We start from the raw sequence: 27,186 nt of genomic DNA, 5'->3' as shown, positions 1-27,186 counted from the left end.
CTTTAAAATCAATACACAAGTATATATTTTGAAACCTGCATATTTAGTTAATATTGCCTGCTAACATGAATTTCTTACATTTAGGGAAATTGTGTCACTTCTCTTGCAAACAGTTTGGGCCGCCTGGCTCGTTGCGAACTGTGTGAAGTCCATTTATTCCTAACAAAGACCGTAATTAATTTGCCAGAATTGTAGATAATTATGACATAACATTGAAGGTTGTACAATGTAACAGGAATATTTAGACTTAGGGATGCCACCCGTTAGATAAAATACGGAACGGTTCCGTATTTCACTGAAAGAATAAACGTTTTGTTTTCGAAATGATAGTTTCCGGATTCGACCATTTTAATGACCAAAGGCTCGTATTTCTGCGTGTTATTATGTTATAATTAAGTCTATGATTTGATAGAGCAGTCTGACTGAGCGATGGTAGGCAGCAGCAGGCTCGTAAGCATTCATTCAAACAGCACTTTTGTGCGTTTGCCAGCAGCTCTTCGCAATGCTTCAAGCATTGCGCTGTTTATGACTTCAAGCCTATCAACTCCCAAGATTAGGCTGGTGTAACCGATGTGAAATGGCTAGCTAGTTAGCGGGGTGTGCGCTAATAGCGTTTCAAACGTCACTTGCTCTGAGACTTGGAGTAGATGTTCCCCTTGCTCTGCAAGGGCCGCGGCTTTTGGGTAACGATGCTTCGAGGGTGGCTGTTGTCGATGTGTTCCTGGTTCGAGCCCAGGTAGGGGCGAGGAGAGGGACAGAAGCTATACTGTTACACTGGCAATATTAAAATGCCTATAAGAACATCCAATAGTCAAAGGTATATGAAATACAAATGGTGTAGAGAGAAATAGTCCTAGAATAACCTCAACCTAAAACTTCTTATCTGGGAATATTGAAGACTCATGTTAAAAGGAACCACCAGCTTTCATATGTTCTCATGTTCTGAGCAAGGAACTTAAATGTTAGCTTTTTTTACATGGCACATATTGCACTTTTACTTTCTTCTCCAACACTTTGTTTTTGCATTATTTAAACCAAATTGAACACGTTTCACTATTTATTTGAGGCTAAATTGATTTGATTGATGTATTATATTAAGTTAAAATAAGTGTTAATTCAGTATTGATGTAATTGTCATAATTACCCCCCTCCCAAAAAAAGAAATATATACACTGCTCAAAAAAATAAAGGGAACACTTAAACAACACAATGTAACTCCAAGTCAATCACACTTCTGTGAAATCAAACTGTCCATTTAGGAAGCAACACTGATTGACAATACATTTCACATGCTGTTGTGCAAATGGAATAGACAACAGGTGGAAATTATAGGCAATTAGCAAGACACCCCCAATAAAGGAGTGGTTCTGCAGGTGGGGACCACAGACCACTTCTCAGTTCCTATGCTTCCTGGCTGATGTTTTGGTCACTTTTGAATGGTGGCGGTGCTTTCACTCTAGTGGTAGCATGAGACGGAGTCTACAACCCACACAAGTGGCTCAGGTAGTGCAGCTCATCCAGGATGGCACATCAATGTGAGCTGTGTCAAGAAGGTTTGCTGTGTCTGTCAGCGTAGTGTCCAGAGCATGGAGGCGCTACCAGGAGACAGGCCAGTACATCAGGAGACGTGGAGGAGGCCGTAGGAGGGCAACAACCCAGCAGCAGGACCGCTACCTCCGCCTTTGTGCAAGGAGGAGCAGGAGAAGCACTGCCAGAGCCCTGCAAAATGACCTCCAGCAGGCCACAAATGTGCATGTGTCTGCTCAAACGGTCAGAAACAGACTCCATGAGGGTGGTATGAGGGCCCGACGTCCACAGGTGGGGGTTGTGCTTACAGCCCAACACCGTGCAGGACATTTGGTATTTGCCAGAGAACACCAAGATTGGCAAATTCGCCACTGGCACCCTGTGCTCTTCACAGATGAAAGCGGGTTCACACTGAGCACGTGACAGACGTGACAGAGTCTGGAGATGCCGTGGAGAACGTTCTGCTGCCTGCAACATCCGCCCAGCATGACCGGTTTGGCGGTGGGTCAGTCATGGTGTGGGGTGGCATTTCTTTGGGGGGCCGCACAGCCCTCCATGTGCTCGCCAGAGGTAGCCTGACTGCCATTAGGTACCGAGATGAGATCCTCAGACCCCTTGTGAGACCATATGCTGGCGCGGTTGGCCCTGGGTTCCTCCTAATGCAAGACAATGCTAGACCTCATGTGGCTGGAGTGTGTCAGCAGTTCCTGCAAGAGGAAGGCATTGATGCTATGGACTGGCCCGCCCGTTCCCCAGACCTGAATCCAATTGAGCACATCTGGGACATCATGTCTCGCTCCATCCACCAACGCCACGTTGCACCACAGACTGTCCAGGAGTTGGCTGATGCTTTAGTCCAGGTGTGGGAGGAGATCCCTCAGGAGACCATCCGCCACCTCATCAGGAGCATGCCCAGGCGTTGTAGGGAGGTCATACAGGCACGTGGAGGCCACACACACTACTGAGCCTCATTTTGACTTGTTTTAAGGACATTACATCAAAGTTGGATCAGCCTGTAGCGTGGTTTTCCACTTAAATTTTGAGTGTGACTCCAAATCCAGACCTCCATGGGTTGATAAATTGGATTTCCATTGATTATTTTTGTGTGATTTTGTTGTCAGCACATTCAACTATGTAAAGAAAAAAGTATTTAATAAGATTATTTATTTCATTCAGATCTAGGATGTGTTGTTTAAGTGTTCCCTTTATTTTTTTGAGCAGTATATATAAAAAATAAATAAGAATCGGCCGATTAATCGGTATGGACTTTTTTGGTCCTCCAATAATCGGTATCGGCGTTGAAAAATCATAATCGGTCGACCTCTAGTAAACAATACCGGTCAAAAGTTTTAGAACACCTACTCAAAGGGGGGGGTGATGAAATTGTTAGGGAATTGGGATGGCGGAATTGCATGGCTGTGGAGTGCCATTGAATTGGAGTGCTGATGCATTATTCATCTCCATCTCAGGGCAGTATTATGTACTTTCCAGCTTTTCCCCATGTATTATTACTCAAGCACTGTCCTTTAAGAGATGTGGACCGTGTTCGTCTCGTCGCAGGACATCAGACAAACGAGGGGCTACAAACTTGTTTAACATTCTGCTCAATTTCACACCTGAAAATATTGCTGTCAGTCTCTCCTCTTCCTTTAGCAAAGCGAAGCGCACTCCTTTGTCGACAAAGGACTAGTGCCTTGGTGCACTTAAGAATATTTCAAAGCATAAGATAGGAGAAATATTTATTCTCGGATAAGAATAAGATACATTTTGCCTGTCTGACGCAGACGAAGCTCTGAAAAAAAAAAAAAACCCAGGTGGACAGATGAAATCTCTGACGATCTGGATACAGAAGATGAAATTGTGTTTGTGAGATAACATTGGTATTGCCGAGAATTTGACAAGCATTTTACATTTTAAAGTATGGTGGCGTAAGCCTCTGCTTTGAGGGTGAAATGGTTGCTACAAAGATAGTGTGTTGTAGGCAGGAGGACCTGTCAACAACTTTGATACATCAAAAGCTAAATTGGAGTTGAGAGATGTCTCGCTCTCCCCCTGATGTTGACTGCTGATATAGGCATAGGGAAGTTCCATTTCAAACTGTATACTGGGCCATACGGTTGACACCATTTCTTTAGTAGTATTAGACTTCCTTGCTGCCTCCCTTCAGGATATTGAGCATCTGTTGCTGAATCTCATTTCATCATCTAAGTCAAGGCCTGGCAGTCATGGAGCATGTAGCAGAAAGCCTGGCTGATGGTAGTACCGTGACAGGTTCATTGGCAACATAACATGCTCTACAAGAAAAAGAGAAGAATTTATTATTTTGGAAAGTAGCCAGTCGTATACATTCATAGTCAATCCAAAGCCTCAACATATCGTTTTCACTGGCAGGTAGAAGGACTGAGGAAGACTGACTATCAACAGTCTAAATCTACCAATTCCATTTCAATTAGCTAACCTCATTTCTGAGGGAAATGAGAAAATATGAGAACAGGTTTACATTTGTTAAACTATCTTGCTTACCACAATCTGTACATTTCCATTCCCCTTCAGTGCTGACAACCACTAGCAATGGAAGTCTCACATTGCCACCTATTGGAGAAGAGTTACTTCACTATCATTCAGCCCAGAGGAAATCGAATCACAACAATGAGTCACTGAGTAGGCAAACGGACTGATCAACAAATCATAATGAGTTGTAATCAATTGAATAATCAATTGAAAGAGGCCGACCATCAGTCATATTTCTTGCACAATTCAACTCACATCCAATCTGTTCAATTTGTTATCAGAATAGTTAAGAAGCCTTGTATTGCTCCGATGATGACAATCCATTCAACAAAAATCTGACTCGGAGAGGAGTAGATGTCAGTGTTTCATAGCTCTACACGTCTTCTTGATTAAATACTCAAACTCGGTAAACCAGTTTATTACTCTCCCTGCCAATGATCAAAGTACTAATCACATTTTTCCCTGAGATTAACAGATCTGAAACTCCTTAGAAATATTCAGATCCTAAGGGCTTGTGATCAAAATTACAATTGTGTTTTGGTCCCCTTTTTGTAAAAGGTTCAGAGAATGCAGTGGAACCTATTTCTCGATTTCTCAATTTGGCAAGCACAAAATTGGATAATGTCACAGCGGATAACATGGCGCAAAATGCATCAGTCTAACAGAGTCACAGTTACAAGCCCAGTCTAACCAAACGTCACCTGTCACTTCAAAGCCAGGTGCGTCCAACCGTGAGTCAGTGTAATGTAGTAATGTAATTACTACATTGAGAGAACAATTCTATTTGCCCACAGTAACTTGATGACAGGTGTTAAAGACACTAATTCTGGCAGAGGTTTGAAAGCATTTCTGGCAGCTGATTTTAAACCTTCCTGCAAAAGTCTCTCTCCTAGTAAAAGAAAACTCAAATAATCCTGATGAAGTCTAAATGTAACATATTTGCATTAACTTCTAAGTGAAATTCTGTTAACTAAGGACACTATTCTGTAGCACTTTAGTTGAACTTTCCATCTTAAGGCCTACATAAACTAGCTAGTTGGCTGGCATTAATTAGGGGACCTAAATGGCTTGCCAATTTAGTTGTCATAAGCTGACATCAGCTGCCATGACAAGTTATGACATCTGTTATGTAGACCCTATCACCGGGGGTTCAAGTACAATGTTAGCAAATACTCTGTGTTACAGTGAGCAGAATCCAGTGTAAAAGCTGTTTGTACCTGGCCAGACTCCAGACCAGTGCCAGGTTCTCTTTGCCTCCTGAGATAAAATGGCTGCTGTCGTCAGGTCAATTGAAAGAGGCCGACCATCAGTCAGGTCAGGTCTTGGTAATGGCGATTCAAGATGGCTAGCAAATTCCCAGTGGAAACCTGGAATGACAATTACATTAACATCAAATACTGCCACTTAATCTAGAGTAGATGACAAGCTCATTATATCACTGCATGACCATGTATTTCACTGACTAACGGAATATCGCCTTAAAGTCATGCTGTTACAATAGAATTTTGGAAAAAAAGAGAAACCCCACTTTCACTTAGGAAAAAAAAAGAAGCTACTTAGCCGAACATAACTTGTGTTTGTTTATCGAAGCGTAAAACAGAGATGGCGAGGAAATCAAACAGAAAATTAAGTATTTACACAGTCATTAAATATGTGAATAAAATTACATTTCATGAGAGTAGTAATCGCACATCTCATCATAAAAAATAAAACAGGCCATAATGAGGGCATAAACAGCCGCTTGGAACTGGTGAGGCAAAGATGGCCTGATGGCCGATATGCTGCCTAACAGCATCAACAGCAGCTACTAAAAGGCAATTCCACAATAACAGAATGATGCCGAGACTGATTTTTCACTTTAAAATGTATGCCAAACAAAAACCAATGATTAAAATGTATGTCAAACTGCAAGTCTCCACATCTTTCAGTTACTATGGAATTGCCCTAAGATCAAACGTTAGGCCCAACTGTACCTTCCTGACAACTCACGTCAGGACCATTAATGCTATCCTCAAAGTAGTACTGAGGCATTTAGAAGATTATGCATTAGGGATGTAACATTTACCGATACCATCAAACGTTTAAGATATGAGTGTATCATCTGTGGGACACCAAACCGATCCAAATGTAGCATGCGTCAGTCAGAGATTATATTCAAATGTTACAAATAACTGGCTCTCTAAAATGTTTTAGGGGGGGACTGTTCCCAAATGCTCTGTGTGACCACCCGCAAAAAGTGGCTGGTAAGAATAGACATTCTAAGAAAAAAGACATTCTATCAGCCAATGCCAAAATCGACCAGCATTTGGCTGGTGTTAATTTCCCAACCCGCTCTCATTTGGTTATAGAATGCTGATCAGGGCTTACATTACACTTTATTTTGATTGTTCGGGTTTCACCATCAGCAATAGTTTTAGTAGTTTTGCTTGAAACAATCAGTATACAGTGCATTCGGAAAGTATTCAGACCCCTTGACTTTTTCCACATTATTACATTACAGGCTTATTCTAAAATGGATGAAATTAATAATTTTCCTCATCAATCTACACACAATAACATTCCAGATTAAAAGTGTGTTTGGGGGGGACAAAAAAAGCTAACTGATAGTGGGGTGGTAGTTTCCCTTATGGCTCAGTTCAGGTGCCTACATACACCATAGACATATACATAATTTACACACACACACACACACACACACACACACACACACACACACACACACACACACACACACACACACACACACACACACACACACACACACACACACACACACACGTCCGCCCCGACAGAGACACCTCAGAGGCTCATGTGTTCCATCAGCAGAAGATTTTCATTTAGAATTGAATGTGTTTATGCATCGAATGTTAATGCATCGAATCGTATCGCATCGAACCAAAACACACCGAGTCGGTCCTCTAATCAAACCGAATCATCAGCCAGAAATGAAAATTCTCTTAATGTTTAAACTGCAAATTTATCATTTAAACATCTATTTTCTTTATCATAAAATGACGTGAATTCACAATTCAGATGTGGTTCTCTGTATGACCGCTGGGGGGCAATGCAGTTCAATCTACTGCAGCCCATCACCGGCATCACTAGTTACCACAGCCACAAAGTCGAAGCCCTCCTATTTCTACAATTTATCTTTTTTAAATGTAATGTAAATGTAACCTAACCTTATGCCTAACTCTAACCTTAAATTAATATTTGATTACATACATTTTTACGATATAGCTAATTTTGACTTTGTGGCTGTAGTAACTAGTGGAAACCCTACCAGACAGCAGCACACCTTACTGCTGTCCCCTACCCACTCAGCAACGATAGTATTAATGCCGTTTTAGGTTCTGGGTTGTGTGCCTCTCTTCCAGGTTGTCAATACGTACTTCATGTCCCACTTCTCATCAATGTGATGGCTCTTGCAATGATGACAATCTGTTTACTCCACGTATGGTGTATGAGAGCTCGCACTGTGTACTTGCAGAGCAATCGTAGCACAATTTCTCCATCAGGGCCGTCACGGTTTTTCAACATGGCATCTGGTTCTAGATATGCCCTTAGGGTACTGAAGCCGACATACTCCACCAAAGACAATGGCTGCATATCCACTACAATCATTTCTGTAATCATCGCTTTGAATGTTCACTGTAGCTTAATTAAACCTCCCAAAGTTTGCATTTCCATCACCTCATTTTAACTTCTCAAAGTAGCCTATTGCATACAGGACTTTGCTGCTGTTGCTTCCCAGTCTCACTCTCTGGCCTTTTTCCAACTGTTAGTGAAGATGACGTGCAGAGCACCTATAACGGTGGCAAATAATTTGAAAGATGCATATCGGCTCCTACTAATGTTACATTGTTGCATAAGGTATTTGTTAAAAAAAAAATCCTTTAAAATGTTCACACACCTAAGTTGGAGCCCATGTATCTAGATATGCATCTAATCGTCTTGAAAGGGAAAGAAGCACATCCCTATTATGCATGTCAGCTATAGAACGATGGCCTGTAGTCATCCCATACGCACAGTTATGACATCCCTTCTGCTGATGTTAAATATCGGTCTCACCTCCCAGAAGTAGATGGCCTCAGCAATGCCTGCCACCAAGTACAGGCCATTGGGGAAAGAAGTCAGGCATGTCACAATCCCAGGACACACGATTTTCTGCTGCAGTTGATCCTGAAAAAAATATATGGTTGATTCCTGCGGTCCTGATTCATAATAGGATATCTAGTTATATTTGCACTATATAGCTAATATTACCTTCTAATTCTATAGACAGGCAACCTTTGACTATTGCCAGAAAAACAATTTTGCTTTATTCTACAGATAAAAAGCATTTCAGCATTTGAATATGACCCCCACATCTTGTTCCCCCACCGGAACAACATATTTCACATTAAAATAACACTGTTTATACAGTTGAAGTCGTAAGTTTAAATAAACTTGTTTTAATGACTCAAATCTAAGTGTTTCAACCACTCCACAAATTGCTTGTTAACAAACTATAGTTTTGGCAAGTCTGTTAGGACTAGAGGTCGACCGATTATGACTTTTCAACGCCGATGCCGATAATTGGAGGCCCAAAAAAAAAGCCGATGCCGATTAATCGGCCGATTTCTTTTTATTTATTTGTAATAATGACAATTACAACAATACTGAATGAACACTTATTTTAACTTAATATAATACATCAATAAAATCAATTTAGTCTCAAATAAATAATGAAACATGTTCAATTTGGTTTAAATAATGCAAAAACAAAGTGTTGGAGAAGAAAGTAAAAGTGCAATATGTGCCATGTAAGAAAGCTAACGTTTAAGTGCCTTGCTCAGAACATGGGAACATATGAAAGCTGGTGGTTCCTTTTAACATGAGTCTTCAATATTCCCAGGTAAGAAGTTTTAGGTTGTAGTTATTATAGGAATTATAGGACTATTTCTCTCTATACGATTTGTATTTCATATACCTTTGACTATTGGATGTTCTTATAGGCACTTTAGTATTGTCAGTGTAACAGTATAGCTTCCGTCCCTCTCCTCACCCCTACCTGGGCTCGAACCAGGAACACATCGAAAACAGCCACCCTCGAAGCATCGTTACCCAAAAGCTGCGACCCTTGCAGAGCAAGGGGAACATCTACTCCAAGTCTCAGAGCGAGTGACGTTTGAAACGCTATTAGCGCGCACCCCGCTAACTAGCTAGCCATTTCACATCGGTTACACCAGCCTAATCTTGGGAGTTGATAGGCTTGAAGTCATAAACAGCGCAATGCTTGAAGCATTGCGAAGAGCTGCTGGCAAAACGCACGAAAGTGCTGTTTGAATGAATGCTTACGAGCCTGCTGGTGCCTACCCCCGCTCAGTCAGACTGCTCTATCAAATCATAGACTTAATTATAATATAATAAACACACAGAAATACGAGCCTTAGGTCATTAATATGGTCGAATCCGGAAACTATCATCTCGAAAACAAAACGTTTTTTTCTTTCAGTGAAATACGGAACCGTTCCATATTTTATCTAACGGGTGGCATCCCTAAGTCTAAATATTCCTGTTACATTGCACAACCTTCAATGTTATGTCATAATTATGTAAAATACTGGCAAATTAGTTTGCAACGAGCCAGGCGGCCCAAACTGCTGCATATACCCTGACTCTGCATGCAATGAACGCAAGAGAAGTGACACAATTTCACCTGGTTAATATTGCCTGCTAACCTGGATTTCTTTTAGCTAAATATGCAGGTTTAAAAATATATACTTGTGTATTGATTTTAAGAAAGACATTGATGTTTATGGTTAGGTGCACGTTGGAGCAATGACAGTGCTTTTTCACAAATTTCCACCGCATCGATAATATGCAACGCAGGACAGGCTAGATAAACTAGTAATATCATCAACCATGTGTAGTTAATTAGTGATTATGATTGATTGATTGTTTTTTATAAGATAAGTTTAATGCTAGCTAGCAACTTACCTTGGCTTCTTACTGCATTCGCGTAACAGGCAGGCTCCTCGTGGAGTGCAATGTAAAGCAGGTGGTTAGAGCGTTGGACTAGTTAACCGTAAGGTTGCAAAAACGAATCCCCGAGCTGACAAGGTAAAAATCTGTTGTTCTGCCCCTGAACAAGGTACTTAACCCACCGTTCCTAGGCCGTCATTGAAAATAAGAATGTGTTCTTAACTGACTTGCCTAGTTAAATAAAGGTGTAAAAAAATATATATTTATATATATTTTTTTTACACCTTTATTAACTAGGCAAGTCAGTTAAGAACACACTCTTACCAACAATTGTTTACAAAGATTATTTCACTGTATCACAATTCCAGTGGGTCAGAAGTTTACATACACTAAGTTGACTGTGCCTTTAAACAGCTTGGAAAATTCCAGAAAATTATGTCATGGCTTTAAAAGCTTCTGATAGGCTGATTGACATCATTTGAGTCAATTGGAGGTGTACCTGTGGATGTAATTCAAGGCCTACCTTCTAGCTCAGTGCCTCTTTGCTTGACATCATGGGAAAATCAAAAGAGATCGGTTTTTCAAAGTTGCGTTTATTGGTCTATTAGATGTCAGTCAGATGGCTTAGTGACGTCAATAAAATACATCGTCATCATATTCAAATTAAGTTCAAAATGAGATGCAGTCGTTGGACTGGAGACATGGAGGAGAGAGACTTCAACACTTGTGTTGATATAGCTAACTTTAAGTAACTATCAGAGGTGTGGACTCGAGTCAAATGACTTGGACTCAAGTCACAAATATGATGACTTGCAACTCGACTTTGACTTCAACACCTGACGAGACTTTCAAACCGGAAAAACATTCCGTGGAGCTGGCTGACGGAACAAGAACGAATGGTGTCGCGGAGAGGAGAGGTGCAGCGGAGGTTTACCTGAGAGACAACACGGGTCGTCGGGTAAAAACAACGCTGACGAAGGCGCTGTACGTGCCGTCGTTTCGACAGGACATTTTCTCTGTTAAAGCAGCGACAGCCAACGGAGCTTCGGTCAACTTTCGACAGGGGTGTAACAAGCTCATCCACAAGAACGGTACCACTTTTGACATCGAGGAGTATGATAGACTACTATCTTAACACTGTAAGTGATGAAAATGATGATGGATGTCATGGGTGCTATGATATTCACACATGGCACAAAATTCTTGGCCACTGTAATTTTGAGGATGTGTCAAAGTTAGAAAATGTGACAGAGGGAATGAAAATCACAGGTAAGATTGACAAATCTACCCTCAACTGTGAAATCTGCACTCAGGGAAAATTTGTTCAGAGCAGAAACAGAGAGCCTGATGAAAAGGCAAAAGCGGCTCTTGAGCTTGTGCACACTGATTTGGCTGGCCCTATTACATCAGATGGATGTCAAAACAGCATATCTACATGCTCCTATTGACTGTGAAGTGTACATGGAGCAACTAGAGGGTTTTGAAGTCAGGTCAGATACAGGTGAGCAACTAGTCTGCAAACTGAACAAGTCACTGTACGGCCTGAAACAGTCAGGAAGGAACTGGAACAAAATGTTGCATGATCACCTTAGTGAAAATGGTATTACACAGAACCCAGCTGATCACTATGTTTATAACAAACAAACTGCAACAGAAAGGATCATTTTGATAATTTGGGTCGATGATCTAATTATCGCTGCTAGTGATAGTGACTCACTCACAAGTGTAAAAGAAATGTTAAGTGAAAAATTTAAGATGAAAGATCTTGGGAGGCTTGGACATTTCCTAGGCATTGATTTTACACAAAGTGAAGTGAAAATAACGATGAACCAAACAAGGTACATAACCAAGATACTGGAAAGGTTTGGTATGTCAGACTGTAAAACAAGGTCAACACCATGTGAACAAAAACTAAACTTTGATGGTGATGGTGAACTTATTGATTCAAAAAGGTATCGTGAAGTGATAGGCAGCTTGATATATGTGATGACATGTACAAGACCGGATATCAGTTGGATTGTCAGCAAGCTGTCACAATACCTATCAGAACCAAAAGAGCAACACTGGATAACAGCTAAACATGTGTTGAGGTACTTGAAGGGAACAATGAATCAGGAGTTGTGTTACAAAAAGGGGGTAGAAAAACCAACCTCGTAGCATATAGTGATGCTGATTGGGCAGCAGATCAAAGTGACAGACGAAGCATAACAGGGTATTGTTTTAGTTTAACTAAATGTGGACCTGTCATTTCATGGAGGTCTAAGAAGCAGCCAACAGTAGCTTTATCTACATGTGAAGCAGAGTACATGGCACTGGCTGCTACTACACAAGAAAGTTTGTACCTTGTACAGTTATTGGGCGAGATGGATAGTGAGTGCCAATATACACCAGTAACAATCTTTGAAGATAACCAAGGTGCAATTGCTCTGTCAAAGAATCCAGTAGGTCATCAGAGATGTAAACATGTCGACATCAGATATCATTTCATTCGATCTGCACTCAGTGATGGTAAAATAAGTATTGAATATTGTCCAACGGCAGACATGGCTGCAGATGTTTTGACTAAACCTGTAACGAAGTTCAAAAATGAAAAATTCTTGGGTTACATGTTTGGAATATAAACTGACATTTGTGAGATGAATAACTGTAAGCTAAATGTGTTGATAAAGTTAGGTTGAATACGACTTGTACAGTATAAGAGCAAGTGGGGGTGTTGGCATGTGGACTAATATGTTGTTGAGTTGTGTTCTTACACTGGTACAGTCATGCCCTATGAGAGATGTATGATTGCGCATGTGCGAAAATAAATAAAGTGCATTTTCCCCCGTTCTGGTTAAAACACCAATGATGAACATGTGTGTTTATTCCTCTGTTAAGTAAACCGGTATTCCTGTCCTGAAGATGTCAGCACCAACAACACCAATGACTTGGACTTGAGCCTTATGACTCGACCTGACTTGATACCCTTCCCAAGCCCAAATATTAAAAATGATGCTATTTTAAGTTGACTGTGCCTTTAAACAGCATTGGAAAATTCAAGAAAATTATGTCATGGCTTTAGAAGCTTCTGATAGGCTAATTTACATAATTTGTGGTGTACCTGTGGATGTATTTCAAGGCCTACCTTCTAGCTCAGTGCCTCTTTGCTTGACATCATGGAAAGAAAATCAAAAGAAATCAGCCAAGACCTCAGAAAAAAAATTGTAGACCTCCACAAGTCTGGTTCATCCTTGGGAGCAATTTGCAAACACTTGAAGGTACAATGTTCATCTGTACAAACAATAGTACGCAAGTATAAACACCATGGGGCCACGCAGCCGTCATACCGCTCAAGGAGACGCGATCTGTCTCCTAGAGATGAACGTACTTTGGTGCGAAAAGTGCAAATCAATCCCAGAACCGAAGCAAAGGACCTTGTGAAGATGCTGGAGGAAACAAGTACAAAAGTATCTATATCCACAGTAAAACGAGTCCTATATCGACATAACCTGAAAGGCCGCTCAGCAAAGAAGTATCCACTGCTCCAAAACTAACATAAAAAAGCCAGACTACGCTTTGCAACTGCACATGGGGACAAAGATCGTACTTTTTGGAGAAATGTCCTCTGGTCTGATGAAACAAAAAGAGAACTGTTTGGCCATAATGACCATTGTTATGTTTGGAGGAAAAATGGGGAGGCTTGCTAGCCAAAGAACATCCCAACCGTGAAGTACGGGGGTGCTTTGTTCCAGGAGGGACTGGTGCACTTCACAAAATAGATGGCATCATGAGGATTGAAAATTATTTGGATATATTGAAGCAACATCTCAAGACATCAGTCAGGACGTTCAAGCTTGGTAGCAAATGGGTCTTCCAAATGGACAATGACCCCAAGCATACTTCCAAAGTTGTGGCAAAATGACTTAAGGACAATGAAGTCAAGGTATTGGAGTGGCCATCACAAAGCCCTGACCTCAATCCTATAGAAAATGTGTGGGCAGAATTGAAAAAGCATGTGTGAGCAAGGAGGCCTACAAACCTGACTCCGTTACACCAGCTCTGTCAGGAGGAATGGGCTAAAATTCACCCAACTTATTGTGGGGAAGCTTGTGGAAGGTTACCCAAAACATTTGACCCAAGTTAAACAATTTCAAGTCAATGCTACCAAATACTAATTGAGTGTATGTAAACTTCTGACCCACTGGGAATGTGATGAAAGAAATAAATCACTCTCCTATTATTCTGACATTTCACATTCTTAAAATAAAAGTGGTGATCCTAACTGACCTAAGGCAGGGAGTGTTTACTAGGATTAAATGTCAGGAATTGTGAAAAACTGAGTTCAAATGTATTTGGCTAAGGTGTATGTAAACTTCTGACTTCAACTGTATTTATTTTTCTACTACGCTGTGCATCTGTTGCAGATTGAGGGGGTGGATTCGTGCAATTTAATCTGGTAGGTACTGCCTCGGAGGACAGTGTCTTCCAGAAAAGTATCATATGACTGAAATGCATTTGTTGACAAAAATGGTCAATAATCAGAATAAAACACTCTTCAAAGTGCTGCTTGCACACAGCATAACCCCCTTTCTTCAGGTCCTCAAATAACTTCTGCAGACTGATGTTTCTCAGCCACATATTCCTCCTGAGTAATTACAGAAGTGTATAAGGTTTTATTGAATTTAGCTGGATGTTGGTCTATGCTTAAGGTCTCCTGTTTAATAGTTAATTTAGTAGTGTAGGGGTTGCTATAACATCTGTGGTAGTATATTGTAGATAATAGTTTATGGTTATGTCCTCTATCCCTGTTATTCACCCTGATTGTTTTTAAATAGTACTCTACAGTTAATTTAAACAGTAGCCATGTTTTTTCTGTGTGTGTGTGTGTGTGTGTGTGTGTGTGTGTAAGAGTAGTGTGACGTAGACTCCAGAAGTCATAAGAAAGGCAGCCTTTCTTGCTACTCCTGTGACCAGTACCCAAATGAGGACCTTACATTCTTACTGATCGTGTTCTGCTATAGTTAGTAGTGTATATGGACTCATCCCTTAAGTCTGCAGACTTCTGGGGTCTACGTCACACTCCTCTTCAATCAACACTGATACTCCTCTGTGAGACACCACCTTAACAACCATTGCCTGATTAGCAACACTCCCAATAACAGAGAACATATTATAGAATAAAAGACCCACACTTTATCCTGTCCTATGAAACATTACAAAGACCCAAACTTTATCCTATGAAAGATTCAGTTGCTGCCCTCTTAAACCTGAGATGTGTTGAAGCTCTGCTCTAATGCTACACATGGCGTATGTCTTTTTTGTACCATTATCCTATTGAGGGGATGCATGCACAATGTGATCAAATGCTCTACTGTCATGGTTTTGATATGTTCTATATTTTTCACCATGTTAACAGGCATTTAATAAACGTACAACATTTTGAGTTGTCCATTTTCTGAAGATGCATATAATTATAGTAGACTATATTTTGTGGTATGCTTACTTAATCTGATCATAGGGCAACAGAACATAAGTAGTTGCCTACACAATGTTTTACAGACATCTACCATCATTTAAGAGGTACTTAATGGTGTTCTACAACTTGATAAAATACTTTGGAATGACCCAGTGTCACAAATGGCTTCTATTGATTGTGCAGCATACCCTGGGATGGCTTTAGATGTAATATGGCTGGGCACATTGGTAAACTAATGTTAGCTAGCCATGCTGCCTCATGCTAGTTGTGTTAAACCCAGCGATAGATTTGTTTCATTACTGGTAACTAGCATGTTTTATCTATCAGTGAACATTGCTTTGGTGATTGATTCAATGGGTAGTCACGGATACAGCACTCTACTGATTACACAACCAACGACGTGTGCCTCACAATGCAATAATTACTCCAAATGCACCTTTATTATATATTACATACCTTTCAACGTCTGTTGGAAACTGGAAAAGGGATTTTCCTCCCTTCCATTTTACAGTAAACAAGGTATTTATTGATGACATATGTTTCTTATCGTGAAAAAAAAGTTGATTCACAGAAGAGGTAAGTTGAGGTGAATTAGCTAGCCAGCTAGAAAGCTACTTGGGACAAGCTAGCTAGATAGCTACCGCCAAGAAGAGGATGAAGACCATTTGTGCCTTACTGAATATGCATGGCGTTCATTAGGAAAACACCCACTATCTAGTGCACTCATCCTACACAAAGTAATCTCTATAAACAATTAGGTAAGTCAAGTCTACCGAATACACGCTGAGGACACTGTTTTCATACTTTAGGGCCCATAATGCAATTCTTCAGGAAATTTCCGTGGCTTCACCGCAGTCGAAGTACAACGAGAGCGGATACAAATTCATTGCTTTAACCAATTATGACAAATGTTAAGAACATGTTGAGCAATGTAATGACTTTTCAAATAAGTTACCTTACACGTTATATTGGTTGAAAATGTTCGCTACGCTGTCCTTACGAACCACATAGCGTATCATTACAGCAGCATCAGGTGCCGGTATGTTGTTAGTTAGCTAATGTTACTAGTACCTAAAGTTAATATAACTAACTATAGGTTAACTAACTACCCACATGTTATTGACTTGATTATTCCCGTCATTCTTTGCTTCGCTGAATGGTATAGTCGTTGGGCGTTCTCAATAAATTCGTGTGCTTTCGTAAATTCGTTCTAGCTATCTACTCCGATTTCAGAGCACTCTCGTCTGAGTGCCAGATCGCAGAATAATGCATTTACGAGCGCTCAACACCCATTGAATATGGCCGGTGTCAGTTTACATCGGCAAAAATAGCGTAATTAAATTGTTGCCAGCAGCACAGTTAGTCACCAACGCTCTGGATAACAAACTGCCTAACCAGCTCTGATAGGGCGAGTAAAAAGGTCACATTTGTGTCTGGAAGTAGCTAGCAGCGTAGGCGCTTGACTCCCGTTGTAACTTGGTCAGAACGCTCAAATCAACCCCAGTCCTCCGCCCGGGCGTAGTGTGCGCTCCGAGAGCGAAACGCTCTGAATTTACAAACCAACAATGCTCTGAATTTACGAGCGCACTCTTGCACTCCAGATTGAATTTAAAACACCTGAAGTCGTAAAATATATCTAGTAATTTGTTATGCTAACTAGCTAGCAAGAGGTTGCATAGCAACTGCATCAACTTCCGGTAGACAGTCTTAGAGCTTGTACGCTCAACTAAATTTGAAAACTGAAAGCATAGTATTCGTTTACAGTATGTTATTAAACCTGAATAGTATGTTTGTATGGGTAATCGAACACAGCTTAGGACTCCCATCTACAACCGGAAGTTACTTTTCGTAGGTTAGGAGAGCATGTTGTTTGAACGTTAAATGACGAGACAGAGGCATTGATGCGAGTAACCAGTCTTGTTCAGTATATTGCAATACATCCGGGTATTTCAAGCACACCGGTAAAAACACTGGAGTTGCAGTAATTAACATTTACCAACAGATGGCATCACTGTGCCATCTTACACCCATAACACGTGTTAACCCTAAGTGGCGTGTTTTTATGGAATCTCTTGTTCTAACGTAGCCATATCCAAATACATTTCAGTTATATCTCCAGACAGCTACGAAATGCGCATATGTCGCTAGCAAGGTAGCCAGCTTTTAAACGTTTGCAAGTTAGCTCGCTACCTTTCTTTGCATTTCCCACACGTTGAAGTTTTTCCCGAGTTGGGCTCCGAGGATGTACTCTCCATTCAAAACAGTGAGGGACCTCGATAGGCCAAGAGATTTGTACCAGAATGGAGTTCGAGAACGGCGCTGACATCTTGGAAGAGAGCGCGTATTGTTTTCACTGGTTGAATTGAAAGTGAAGACAATGAACGCATGCGCAGTACGTAATTTACTAATCGAAGCTATGGATTTTGGGTTATGTGGGCCATAACGTTGGTAAAGTTATTACACAGAGTCTATAAACCCAGAGGAGCAACATATTGGGACTTCCGGGAAGGCTTGAGAAACAGACCAGATATAATATACTAGCCTAAACAATATATACTGACAAAAGCACAAATCACAGCATACAACAGGTCGCAGAGGGACCTACAATTTTAGGGGGGGGAGAATGACTGTGAGAAGGTCTGTTCTGGTGACTTTTTAAAAAGGGCATTCTACTCCAAAATGAATGAAAATAAAATTATACTTGACACCTAAAGTATAATTTCCCCCTCCAGAAATGAGCCCTATAACATATTGGATAATATTATCAGATCGGTATGCTATTAAGCAATAAGCATTATCACCTGATGCAGCAAAGTGTCTATAAATAAGTAGGCTGAGGGTTGCTCATTTGCATTTACCTCATTGGGCTAATCATTAGCTAGATCATAAACTCAAGTCTAAACATTGCTAGTTAGCAACATATTGATGACTTGAATGTCCCCCGAAAAAACATTGCACTGGCACTTAGGCAACCAAGGATCATGTACTGTGAATATAATGTAGGACTACCCTTGTTACGTTTAGCCCGGTCTCCCCTATGCATTCAACGCCTTTGGAAAGCCCTAACACGCATTAACAATTCCGCTGCTAAAAACTCTGATTCTAAAATTGTGCATTTGACTAATTTGTTGGATTTAAGTGTAGACTAGTACTAGAAAGCCACTGTTAAAAGAGGAGGATCCCGGAGCTATCAAAACTGCTCTCAAAGGGGTTTTCCTGCAACTGCATTAAGAACATTGAACAATGATTGGGCATGCATATTTCTCTCCCTGTGAGGCACTTGCAATTCCAATGCGACTCGAGAGGAATATTCTTTTCTTGCATATATGCGACAGGCTGAACAATTAAATAGGTCAACTATTGTACTATGTGGAATACAAACAGTGTAGCTATTCCCTCCGCAAGGCAATCAAACAAGCTAAGCGTCAGTACAGAGACAAAGTGGAGTTGCAATTCAACGGGTCAGACACGAGAGGTATGTGGCAGGGTCGACAGTCAATCACGGACTACAAAAGAAAAATCAGCCCCGTCCCGGATCACGATGCCTTGCTCCCAGACAGACTAAACAACTTTTTTGCTCGCTTTGAGGACAATACAGTGCCACTAACACGGCCCGCTACCAAAACCTGCGGGCTCTCCTTCACTGTAGCCAACGTGAGTAAAACATTTAAACGTGTTAACCCTCGCAAGGCTGCAGGCCCAGATGGCATCCCCGGCCGCGTCCTCAGAGCATGCGCAGACCAGCTGGCTGGTATGTTTACAGACATATTCAATCGATCCTTAACCCAGTCTGTTGTCCCCACATGCTTCAAGAGGGCCACCATTGTTCCTGTTCCCAAGAAAGCTAAGGTAACTGAGCTAAATGACTACCGCCCTGTAGCACTCACATCCGTCATCATGAAGTGCTTTGAGAGACTAGTCAAGGACCATATCACCTCCACCCTACCTGACACCCTAGACCCACCCCAATTTGCTTACCGACCCAATAGGTCCACAGACGACCCAATCGCCATCACACTGCACACTGCCCTAACCAATCTGGACAAGAGGAATACCTATGGAAGAATGCTGTTCATCGATTACAGCTCAGCATTTAACACCATAGTACCCTCCAAACTCGTCATTAAGCTTGAGACCCTGGGTCTCGAACCCGCCCTGTGCAACTGGGTCCTGGACTTCCTGACGGGCCGCCCCCAGGTGGTGAGTGTAGGTAACAACATCTCCACCACGCTGATCCTCAACACTAGGTCCCCACAAGGGTGCGTTCTCAGCCCTCTCCTGTACTCCCTGTTCACCCACGAATGCGTGGCCATGCACGCATCCAACTCAATCATCAAGTTTGCAGACGACACTACAGTGGTAGGTAGCCTTGATTACCAACAACGACGAGACGGCCTACAGGGAGGAGGTGAGGGCCCTCGGAGTGTGGTGTCAGGAAAATAACCTCGCACTCAATGTCAACAAAACAAAAGAGATTATCGTAGACTTCAGGAAACAGCAGAGGGAGCAGCCCCCTATCTACATTGATGGGAGAGGGTGGAGACTTTTAAGTTCCTCGGCGTACACATCACGGACAAACTGAAATGGTCCACCCACACAGACAGCATGGTGAAGAAGGCGCAGCAGTGCCTCTTCAACCTCAGAAGGCTGAAGAAATTCGGCTTGTCACCAAAAACACTCACAAACTTTTACAGATAAACAATCGAGAGCATCCTGTCGGGCTGTATCACCGCCTGGTACGGCAGCTGCTCCGCCCATAACCGGAAGGCTCTCCAGAGGGTAGTGAGGTCTGCACAACGCATCATCGGGTGCAAACTACCTGCCCTGCAGGACACCTACACCACCCGATGTCACAGGAAGGCCAAAAAGATCATCAAGGACAGCAACCACCCGAGCCACTGCCTGTTCACCCCGCTAACATCCAGAAGGCGAGGTCAATACAGGTGCATCAAAGCTGGAACCGAGAGACTGAAAAACAGCTTCTATCTCAAGGCCATCAGACTGTTAAACAGCCATCACTAACATTGAGTGGCTGCTGCCAACATACTGACTCAACTCAAGCCACTTTAATAATGGGAAAATTGATGTAATCAATTTATCACTTGCCACTTTATATTAGATAATGTTTACATAACCTACATTATTCATCTCATATGTATATACTGTACGCTATACCATCTACTGCATCTTGCCATCTTGATGTATTAGATGTATCACTAGCCACTTTAAACAATGCCACTTTATATAATGTTTTCATAACCTACATTACTCATCTCATATGTATATACTGTACTCTATGCCATCCTGATGTAATGTATCACTAGCCACCTTAAACAATGCCGCTTTATATGTTTTCATACCCTACAATACTCATCTCATATGTATATACTGTACTCCATACCATCTATTACGTCTTGCCTACGCCGTTCGGCCATCACTCATTTATATATTTTTATGTACATATTCGTATTCATTCCTTTACACTTGTGTGTACAAGGTAGTTGTGGAATTGGTAGATTACTTGTTAGATATTACTGCATGGTCGGAACTAGAAGCACAAGCATTTCGCTACACTTGCATTAACACCTGCTAACCATGTGTATGTGACAAATACATTTGATTTTATTTGTCTGATTTTGTTGTTGCTTACTCATGTTGTTGGCTGTGGAAAATTAAATGTGGACAACAATTTTTCATTAGATAATTCAAATAAAGGTACAGAGTCTCAGCTCCACCTGGTGCCGGTACTCGATCCCGGCGGGACCCGGTCCAATTCAACCCATGGGCCTAGCTCAACAATATGTAAGCAATGTGTGAGTTTAGCTATTTTCTGCTTCAGATGACAAGGGTTGCATTGCACATGCACATAAAGCCAGTAATGCCATCATACTCTAGGCCAGGGTTGGACAACTGGTGGCCCGCAATGTGGCCCCCCTTTACTCAGTACTTTGTTGGAGAAACTTTGGCAGTGATTACAGCCTCAAGTGTTCTTGGGTATGACGCTACAAGCTTGGCACACCTGTATTTGGGGAGTTTCTCCCATTCTTCTCTGCAGATCCTTTCATGCTCTGTCAGGTTGGATGGGGAGCATCGCTGCACAGCTATTTTCAGGTCTCTCCAGAGATGTTTGATCGGGTTCAAGTCCGGGCTCTGGCTAGGCCACTCAAGGACATTCAGAGACTTGTCCTGAAGCCACTCCTGCGTTGACTTGGCTGTGTGCTCAGGGTCACTGTCCTGTTGGAAGGTAAACCTTTGCCCCAGTCTGAGGTCCTGAGTGCTCTGGAGCAGGTTTCCATCAGGGATCTCTGTTCATCTTTCCCTTGATCCTGACTAGTGTCCCTGTCCCTGCTACTGAAAAACATCCCCACAGCATGTTGCTGCCACCACTATGCTTCACCGTAGGGATGGTGCCAGGTTTCTTCCAGACGTTATACTTGGCATTCAGGCCAAAGAGTTCAATCTTGGTTTCATCAGACCAGAGAATCCTGTTTCTCATGGTCTGAGAGTCCTTTAGGTGCCTTTTGGCAAACTCCAAGCGGGCTCTCATGTGCCTTTTACTGAGTAGTGGCTTCTGTCTGGCCACTGTACCATAAAGGCCTGATTGGTGGAGTGCTGCAGAGATGGTTGTCCTTCTGGAGAAGGTTCTCCCATCTCCACAGAGGAACTTTGGAGCTCTGTCAGAGTGACCATCGGGTTCTTGGTCACCTCCCTGACCAAGCCCTTCTCCCCTGATTGCTCAGTTTGGCCGGGCGGCCCCAAACGTCTTCCATTTAGGAATGATGGAGACGACTGTGTTCTTGGGGACCTTCAATGCTGAATACATCTTTTGCTACCCTTCCCCAGATCTGTGCTTCGACACAATCCTGTCTCGGAGCTCTACGGACAATTCCTTCGACCTCATGGCTTGGTTTTTGCACTGACGTGCTGTCAACTGCGACCTTATATAGACAGGTGTATACCTTTCCAAATCATGTCCAATCATTTGAATTTAACAGCTCATTTCACAGGTCAGGAAACATATGGCTTTGTTCCCAAAACCAATGGGAAACCAAAAACATATGTTCCCACAACTTCCAAGGAACCAAATGTGCTAGCTGGGAGTCCTCCTCCAATGGCTATTGATGAATGTATCCCGGTCAGAGCAAGAGAAGAGTACTGAGTATGGCAATAACAAGAGGGCCTGCCTGTGACCTTCTCCCAACATTTCCACTTCCATATCCTTCCTCCTTTTGGAATTGCTAGTGTTGAGTAAATAGTGTTTTTTAAGGTCAGTCCGATTTCAGTTCGATTCTAAAAAAATTATCACGATTATATATTTTTTAATATTTTAGTAGTTCTTCAAAGTATACAAGGTATACTTTTATGACTGCTGAGTACCAATACCTTGCAAAGCAACTGCTCTATGTATCCCCTCTTGATCACAGCATTCTTCTGTCTCTTATGTAGCAGGCATAAAAGAAACACAGACCGGAAAAGTAGCTGCACAATGGATTATGGTTATTGTAGTTCATTATGGCATTTTTTGCTATAAACTATGTAGAACATTGGCCTGTTAGAAACTACAACTCCCTACTACATTGCACAGTTTGGTTATGATCTAATTTATCTCTCAAGAAACTGCAGCTCAATGTGGCATTGTGTTCACAGAAAAAACCTGAACAAAATGAAATTCAAATAATTGAACTGATGTTGGTCAATTCAACAAAAAATAGCCAACATTTTGGTTAATCGCTTAGCACTAGGAATTGCACACCTGTCTCAAAACCTTGCACAATTGAAACAAGGTGAAGTATGTGAAAAGGATACAAATTACTGCACCCCTTCCCTCTAAAACACTGTAGCAAGCGATGGTTAGCTTTTCTAAAAACGTGCAGATTCCACGTGTTTACAAATCCGTCCGATACCGAAAGGGATGTGTGTACATTAGTGTATATGTGCCCTTATTCAAAGGATGTTAGCAGAGTGCAAATTGTACCGTGACATTCAGGGGAGCCCCTATTGTGCCTAATAGTAAAGACATGTCATTAACGGTAACAATGTATTACATTTTAATGTGGCATGAACACAACCAGTCATGATGTTTTCATCTGATTGTCGAACAAATCACTTCAAAAAGTAGGCTACCTGCAGCACTTTCGTCCATTCCAAAATAATTCCAGCATCCATCAGTGTAAGGACATTTGGCGATTGTCATTAGGCCTACTTTTATTTATTTATTTATTTATTTCACCTTTATTTAACCAGGTAGGCAAGTTGAGAACAAGTTCTCATTTACAATTGCGACCTGGCCAAGATAAAGCAAAGCAGTTCGACATATACAACAACAGAGTTACACATGGAGTAAAACAAACATACAGTTAATAATACAGTAGAAAAATAAGTCTATATGCAAATTAGGTGAGATAAGGGAGGTAAAGGCAAAAAAGGCCATGGTGGCAAAGTAAATACAATATAGCAAGTAAAACACTGGAATGGTAGATTTGTAGTGGAAGAAAGTGCAAAGTAGAAATATAAATAATGGGGTGCAAAGGAGCAAAATAAATAAATAAATACAGTAGGGGAAGAGGTAGTTGTTTTTCGCTAAATTATAGATGGGCTATGTACAGGTGCAGTGATCTGTGAGCTGCTCTGACAGTTGGTGCTTAAAGCTAGTGAGGGAGGTAAGTGTTTCCAGTTTCAGAGATTTTTGTAGTTCGTTCCAGTCATTGGCAGCAGAGAACTGGAAGGAGAGACGGCCAAAGGAGGAATTGGCTTTTGATTTGATTTTATAGTCCTTAAACATTAAAATACAATTTATAGTACGAACACATTTTCACATTTAACACACTATTACAAACATACATAATATACTAACATAATGACCCAATAAATACTCAATCTAAAAAATATTGATTCTTCATCTACTATAGTCCCACATGTAACGGTTGTCGTCGGATTGAGACCAAAACGCAGTGGGTATATGTGTACTCATCTTCTTTTATTAAGGAAATAAGGAAAAACCAAAATAAACACGTACACCAAATGAAACACAACGACGAATAAACAGTCCTGTAATGCCATAAGCTATACATGGAACAATCTCCCACAAACACTAAAGCAAACACATACCCATATATAGGACTCTCAATCAGAGGCAACGAGAAAACACCTGCCTCCAATTGAGAGTCCAACCCCAATAAACAAAACATAGAAATACAAAAGACTAGACAGAACATAGAAATACACTAACATAGAACAGTACCCCAAAACCCAGCAATAATAAATCAAACACCCTACTAAATAAACCACCACCCCGAACCACATAAAACAAATACCCTCTGCCACGTCCTGACCAAACTACAATAACAAATAACCCTTATACTGGTCAGGACGTGACACCACAACATTTCTATGTATTATATTTAAATCATTTTAAAGTATTGTTTAAATCTATATATTGAAAGGTTTCTGGTTTGCTCAGTTAATTTATTCAATTTCTATATTGCTCTAAATCAAAATGTTCTCTTACCTATTTCTCTTTTCTGTCTGGATAACGTATAGATGGTGGACAATCTATTCCTAGTATTTACGGAATGTCTGTCTCTTACCAACTGAATACCATTGTGAATAGAACTTGGCCGTTTTAAATTATGTATATTATGAAATAAAATAAGCATATTTCTTTCAATTATCTTGTCGATTGATGACCAACCAAGAACATTGCGCATGACTGCAACAGAAGAACCATATCTCCACCTTAAAACAATCCTTGCTGCTTTGTTCTGTGCAATCTGCAGCCTCCTAACTTCACTTGATGATGCATTTCCCCAGACCACAGAACAGTAGTTTCGGTCAAAGCCAAAATATGAATATTATTTATCTTGACCAAGTTAAAAACCTCATGTATTTTGTTAGGAAGGCTACATACATTAACCTGAGCTACACTGCTCCAAAAAATAAAGGGAACACTTAAACAACACAATGTAACTCCAAGTCAATCACACTTCTGTGAAATCAAACTGTCCACATAGGAAGCAACACCGATTGACAATAAATTTCACATGCTGTTGTGCAAATGGAATAGACAACAGGTGGAAATTATAGGCAATTAGCAAGACACCCCCAATAAAGGAGTGGTTCTGCAGGTGGTGACCACAGACCACTTCTCAGTTCCTATGCTTCCTGGCTGATGTTTTGGTCACTTTGAATGCTGGCGGTGCTTTCAATCTAGTGGTAGCATGAGACGGAGTCTACAACCCACACAAGTGGCTCAGGTAGTGCAGCTCATCCAGGATGGCACATCAATGCGAGCTGTGGCAAGAAGGTTTGCTGTGTCTGTCAGCGTAGTGTCCAGAGCATGGAGGCGCTACCAGGAGACAGGCCAGTACATCAGGAGACGTGGAGGAGGCCGTAGGAGGGCAACAACCCAGCAGCAGGACCGCTACCTCCGCCTTTGTGCAAGGAGGAGCAAAATGACCTCCAGCAGGCCACAAATGTGCATGTGTCTGCTCAAACGGTCAGAAACAGACTCCATGAGGGTGGTATGAGGGCCCGACGTCCACAGGTGGGGGTTGTGCTTACAGCCCAACACCGTGCAGGACGTTTGGCATTTGCCAGAGAACACCAAGATTGGCAAATTCGCCACTGGCACCCTGTGCTCTTCACAGATGAAAGCAGGTTCACACTGACCACATGTGACAGACGTGACAGAGTCTGGAGATGCCGTGGAGAACGTTCTGCTGCCTGCAACATCCTCCAGCATGACCGGTTTGGCGGTGGGTCAGTCATGGTGTGGGGTGGCATTTCTTTGGGTGGCCGCACAGCCCTCCATGTGCTCGCCAGAGGTAGCCTGACTGCCATTAGGTACCAAGATGAGATCCTCAGACCCCTTGTGAGACCATATGCTGGTGTCAGCACATTCAACTATGTAAAGAAAAAAGAATTTAATAAGATTATTTCATTCATTCAGATCTAGGATGTGTTATTTTAGTGTTCCCTTTATTTTTTTGAGCAGTGTATATGCAACCCTTTCCTTATCAAGTGAAGATCAATAGAGCATATTTTCGTTAGTTGAAGTTGTCATGATACACTACAACACACAAAATCAAATTTGAACATTCAATTAAAATAGCCAGGGAGTTACTCTAGAGTCCCGATACAGTTGCCCGCTGATAGAAAGTTTATCCATCCCCATGGAGACTCGTTGATTCAGGCAACGCTTTTCCTTCATGATGGGATATCGTTTTTTCCTCCTTTCATTGATCTCGGTGGGGAAGTGATCATTCATTCCAAAATCAGTGTTTCTGAGTTCTCTGCCCATGTTCTTCGTCATTTCCTTTTGCTTAAATTTGTCAAAACATGCAATAATACCCTGTGGCCTATTTCCAGAGGCCTTACCTATTCTATGGACTCTGGAGAAAGCGACATTACGCACAACATCAGTGGGCAGTTTTAGTTGAGTTGACATAAAGTCTCGGACTGTGTCCTCACAGCCTCTGCTGTTGTCGTTCTCCGGTATCCCTGAAAATATTACATTCTCCCGCATTGATCGACACTGTACATCAAGCAAGGTTTCTTTAAGTTGCTTGTTCTCCCTTTATACCACCTCCACCTTGCTATGAATAGAGTCTACAGTGCCTTTCAGCTCCATGTTCTCTTTCCTTAGATCATCAATCTGACTTTGGCTGAATTCTAGACTAGCACATAATGCATTGATGTCCTCTCGTAATATACTGCTCAAAAAAATA

The 27,186-nt window shown here is 41.5% G+C and overlaps 1 protein-coding gene across 1 annotated transcript in view; it reads right to left on the bottom strand.

The window, feature by feature from the left end:
• LOC106573963 (WD repeat-containing protein 18-like) overlaps positions 1 to 9,180 on the bottom strand; it is a 76,325-nt gene extending 67,145 nt beyond the window's left edge. The window contains 4 exon segments of the mRNA XM_045696672.1: positions 5,256 to 5,338; positions 5,340 to 5,405; positions 8,110 to 8,220; positions 9,145 to 9,180. Of these exon segments, the coding sequence (XP_045552628.1) occupies positions 5,256 to 5,338; positions 5,340 to 5,405; positions 8,110 to 8,220; positions 9,145 to 9,180 (296 nt within the window).
• Positions 9,181 to 27,186: the final 18,006 nt, after the last annotated feature.

Source organism: Salmo salar, chromosome ssa16, assembly GCF_905237065.1.
Source record: "Salmo salar chromosome ssa16, Ssal_v3.1, whole genome shotgun sequence".
In the NCBI taxonomy this organism is placed as follows: Eukaryota; Metazoa; Chordata; class Actinopteri; order Salmoniformes; family Salmonidae; genus Salmo; species Salmo salar.
The sequence above is the reverse complement of the archived record's forward strand: the minus strand, read 5'-3'. Positions and strand labels throughout refer to the sequence as shown.